The sequence below is a fragment of the Bactrocera latifrons genome, unplaced genomic scaffold (assembly GCF_001853355.1).
Source record: "Bactrocera latifrons isolate USDA-ARS-PBARC rearing strain unplaced genomic scaffold, ASM185335v1 scaffold_8, whole genome shotgun sequence".
Lineage (NCBI taxonomy): Eukaryota > Metazoa > Arthropoda > Insecta > Diptera > Tephritidae > Bactrocera > Bactrocera latifrons.
In genome coordinates, this window is record NW_017537489.1 from 2470926 (window position 1) to 2475615 (window position 4690).

The 4690-nt window shown below is 32.3% G+C and overlaps 1 protein-coding gene across 1 annotated transcript in view; it reads left to right on the top strand.

Moving 5' to 3' along the window:
* The first annotated feature begins 813 nt into the window (after positions 1-813).
* The window catches only part of LOC108976713 (probable G-protein coupled receptor Mth-like 8), an 11339-nt gene continuing 7462 nt past the window's right edge, over positions 814-4690 (top strand). Inside the window, exons 1-2 of the mRNA XM_018945975.1 lie at positions 814-1831; positions 3481-3637. Of these exons, the coding sequence (XP_018801520.1) occupies positions 863-1831; positions 3481-3637 (1126 nt within the window). The 5' untranslated portion in view covers positions 814-862. The remainder of the gene's footprint in view (positions 1832-3480; positions 3638-4690) is intronic.

The window sequence follows — 4690 nt, forward strand, 5'->3', positions numbered from 1 at the left end:
TTTTTTAATTGGAAAATTAATAGAAAAAACAACTAAAAATAAAACAAATATTTGCAAAATAGTTGGTTGGAACAACCGAAAAAAATTTTAAAGAAATGTTTTTTGGATAAGTCTTATAAAAATCTAAGAAAATAATTTTGGAAAAAAATAATAATCTAAAAAATTCAAAAATAAGTAATAGGAAAACAACTAAATAATTTATTGGAAACAATTCAATTTGGATAACACTAAAAACAAAATCTAAAAAAAATTTCAGAAATATGAAAAGTACCTTAAAATTGTATTAAAAAAATAAGAATAATAAAACTTTTTTTAACAGTAACGGAAAAAATAAAACATTAAATAAAAATACGAAAATATAAAAAATGTTTTTATTTAAAAAGAAAAAAAATTTAGTTGAAAATTCAAAAACAAAAATAAATTGATTGAAAAAACAATAAAAACATCAAAAAATTAAAAAAAAAATAAAATTATTAATAAAAATTCTTAAAACCTAAGAAAATAATAAAAAAACATTTTTAATTGAAAACGCAAAAAAAGTTTTAACTGAAAAAAGACCCTGATTGAAAACATAACAAAAATCAATTGAGAAAACAAAATAAAAGTTTTAATTAAAAAGCAAAAAAAAATTATTGAAAAAATAATAAAAAAAAATTAATTGAAGTAGTAAAATTAAATTGGAAACAGATCAAAAAATTTGGAAAACAAATTTTCAAATATTAACAGAAATTCTTAAAACATAAATGAATATAATAAAAAAAAGTTTTAATTGAAAAATAATTAAAAATTAAAAAAAAAAAACAAAATTCTTAATTACAAACACATTAAAAAATTTCCAAATATTAATAAAAATTCCTAAAACATGTCTGCGCAACGACATCAAGGCGTCAGCCAAATGTGCGCGCCAACATTAGTGAAAGCAATTAAATATGTTCGTTCTAATATGGCAACAACACAATACACATGGACGCTAATGGCCGCCTTCGTCATAATTATTAGCAGTTGTTGTTGTTGGAGCAGCGTAACGGCAGCTGCCAGTAGTGCTGCGGCGGATACGAGATATCATTGTGCCTTCATCGATACCATTAATGTGACGGGTATAGCCTGGGCGTATGAGCAACCTAATGCGACGGCGGGCTTGAATAGCACAAGCAACAGCAACAACAACAACGACAAGACAAATAACCAAAATGACATTGTTGGTAGTAATAACAGCAGTACCAGAAGCAGCAACAATTCCAACGACAACAACAACAATATCAGTGATAGCAGCAACAACAACAACAACGTTAATGGCTGCAAAAACAGTAGTGACACTGATATCCATAACAAGAACAATGGAAGCGATATAAATATCAATAACAACAACAACATCAACAACGACAATAGCAACAACGACAATGCTGCCTTACTAAAAAGTCTCGGCATCACCCACATACCATCCGAGCTAGTTGCCGCCTACACTTTCATCATCAAAGATGGCATACGCGTGCCGGTGGAGCGTCACATGCGCGCCTGCATTTGTAAGCTGAAACCCTGTATTCGCTTCTGTTGCGCCGAGGGCCACTACTACGATACGCTGACTAAATCATGCATTTCCATTGCAAGCGTAATCGATGCTGATGTGGTGAATGCTACGCAGCAGCTACCACACAGTCTCGTGTTCGCGCTGACGGGCATGGATCATCACGAGGTGGCGGTGAGGCACAGCAACGGCAGCACACGCTTGGTGCGGACCGCGCATCATTTCAATGTAAATATTGGTGTGCCATGCGCGCGAATGCGTTACGTTTATCGAGACAATCAACTGGTGCATTGGACGCTGTTCGAGGTAAAGTTCATTGACCTGTCGCACTTGATTTCTTACAAACAATTCTATATACTTAAAGTTACTCAATCAATGCATTTGTTGGTTCAAGAAAAATCATAATTCGCGCTATTTTCGCTCTTGAAGTGATGAACCAATTCTTATTAGCTAAGTAGTCGGTATTCACCAGAAGTTCTCTCATGCTCGTTCAACATGGCAAATTCGTAATAGAATATTGCCTATACTTTTTTTTTAGCGAAGACATACACTTTTAGCCAAGGCATATACCAAAACGATTTCAAGAATGTTTAAAGGTGAGACACTGAATATCGGCTGGTTGGTCTTACGTATTAATTTCCTACATATTACAATAGCTCATGCCAAATTTCGTAAAGATAACTCGTGAAATGAAAGATCTTTCTCTTTCCTAATCGGTCAGTTTGTATGACAGCTAAGATTGCATCGTTGTCTTGGTTAATAACCTGCGCCAAATTTTATAATGATATCTGGTCAAATAAAAGAGTTTTCCATACAAGCACTTGATTTCATATTTTGGCAGAATTCGTTTTTTTTTTCTTCAGCACATATTCCTTCAAGACAAATACACTGATTATAGCGACCTTTCTCTACCATTTTCGTTTTACGATTTGTCGATCATCTCTTCATTCGACGAAAATTTCTTTTGAGCTAGCATTCCTTTGAGATCTGAGAACAGGAAGTAGTCGCTGGGGCCCATATCTGGAGAATACGGTAAATGCAGAAGCAATTCGAAGCTAAATTCACCGATTTTTACCATCGTTTTCACTGACTTCTGAAACAGTACATTGTATCCTTTTTGTCTGTTCACTGCGTTCACAGTCACCACATCTAAACTTAACATTTCAAATCTTGATGACTTATTTTCTAGGGACAGTATCCGGAAACTCGTCGCCAAGCCAAGCTTTTGCATCAACGGAATTTTTCCCCTTCAAAACGCTACTTTATCAAACGCGAAATTTATTTTAATTTTACCACAATAACAAAAGTTACTTCACTCAAAATGATATAATTCACAAAGTAATGATCCAACAGCTGTAAAATTTTTACACGCACCTTTTGCAGGTTAGGACTAACTAAAGATCATAGGGATTTCTAATAGCGCCATCCATGTATCATAACCGATTCAGCATAACTCAAAGCAGTGACCACAAAGTTGCTTGAAGTGACCACCAGCGACATTTTTCAGACCCCAAGAACACTCACTGGAAATAACTTTATCGACTAGTATACATCGTATAAATTCAATCGGAAGTTCAAAATTGTTTTTAACTAAGTATGCGGAGGTTAGTGGAACAACCCGACCCGACTACAACCATTTCCAACATATTGGTACATTTTTATGGGAAAAAAAGTTGTCTCTGCATTTCAATACAAGATCATATAGGTTGATTGATACTTTCGCTAATTTCATTAGTACCTGATTTGTATACTGTAAAGTGAGGGAATTATATGGAACTAAAAATTGTAATGTATGGGAAATTTGGGTGGTATTAGTTCGGTTTGGTCCAATTTCACAACTAAGTAGACATAATAATGTCAAGGTAATATAATGAAAATTTAGTTTAAATTTAGTTGAAATTCGAGAAGTCGTTCTTGTGATATTTTTATGAAATAACTGTTATGTTTGTTTTCAGAATGGTTCCATTGCTCATCGAAATTACTTATTTTCGAACTATTACTGTTATACACCGCATCAATTGGACAATATTACATGGGAGTGGCAACCATTGGCTTGTGTACCCAAAAAATTGCCCTTCATTCTGACAACCAAAGAGTGGACCTATGCAATTTGTAAGTGAAAATTCAATTTACTTTGTTATACAATTGAAAATGTTGTTAGAAAAAAAGTGAAAATCTGCAAAATATTATTTTGACAAATATCGTGATTCGAAATAACGGGTATTTTTAGAATCAAATTAACGACCAATTAAACATAAACTTTTTCGACGTAATAGCACCGACGAGTAACAACAGCCCAATAGTTCGGTTTTCCTGGATATAACAGTTATACATGCTTTTCAATGGCTTTATTTTATCGGCATATTAGCATGACCCAAATAAATACCTCCCCATATCTTTTTTTAAATAAGAGTGATCACATAGACAGAGATTTATAGTAAGGAGCATAAAGAAAAAAGGTAAATTCCTGTCCCAAAAATTCAGAAACTCAGTTAATTCCGACCTCCCCATTTTGCTTTTGTTAATGTGAAAAACAAAAATGGGATATAAAATAGAATAGTTACAAGGTTGCCACCTATTCCGAAAATTTATATGATATGGATATCAAAGTGAAGTGGCTAACGAAATCCATTAGTCAAAAAATATTTTGAGGATTGTTGCCACTTGTTCTATAATTTTAATGCAATAAAATTGGTGATGTAAACGAAATACTACTAAATTTATACAAAAAAAAGTAAAAATAAACATACAGAGAATATATTTTTTGAAGGCTTGCCACATGTGTTTTTATTCATTAATATGATAAAATAAATAAAATATAACAGTTGAACGTTAAAACAGGTTTGAGAAATATTATTGAGGAGAGTTGCCAATGTTTAAAAAGTGCAAGGTTGCCACCCGTTTAGAAATTTTATGGGATAACTATATGGGTATCAAAGTGAAGAAACAGGTGAAATGTAATAGTTAAAATATATCTCGAGAGGTGTTGCCACTTGTTAAAAATTTTAATGCAATAAAATTGGAAATATTAACGACAAAAAATAATAAAAAAAAACCTTACAGAGGAATATATTTTTGAAAGGATTGCCACAAGTTTTTTTTAAATTTATTAATAAATAAAGCAGGTTTGGGAAATATTGTTGATATTTTGAAAAAGATTGCCAA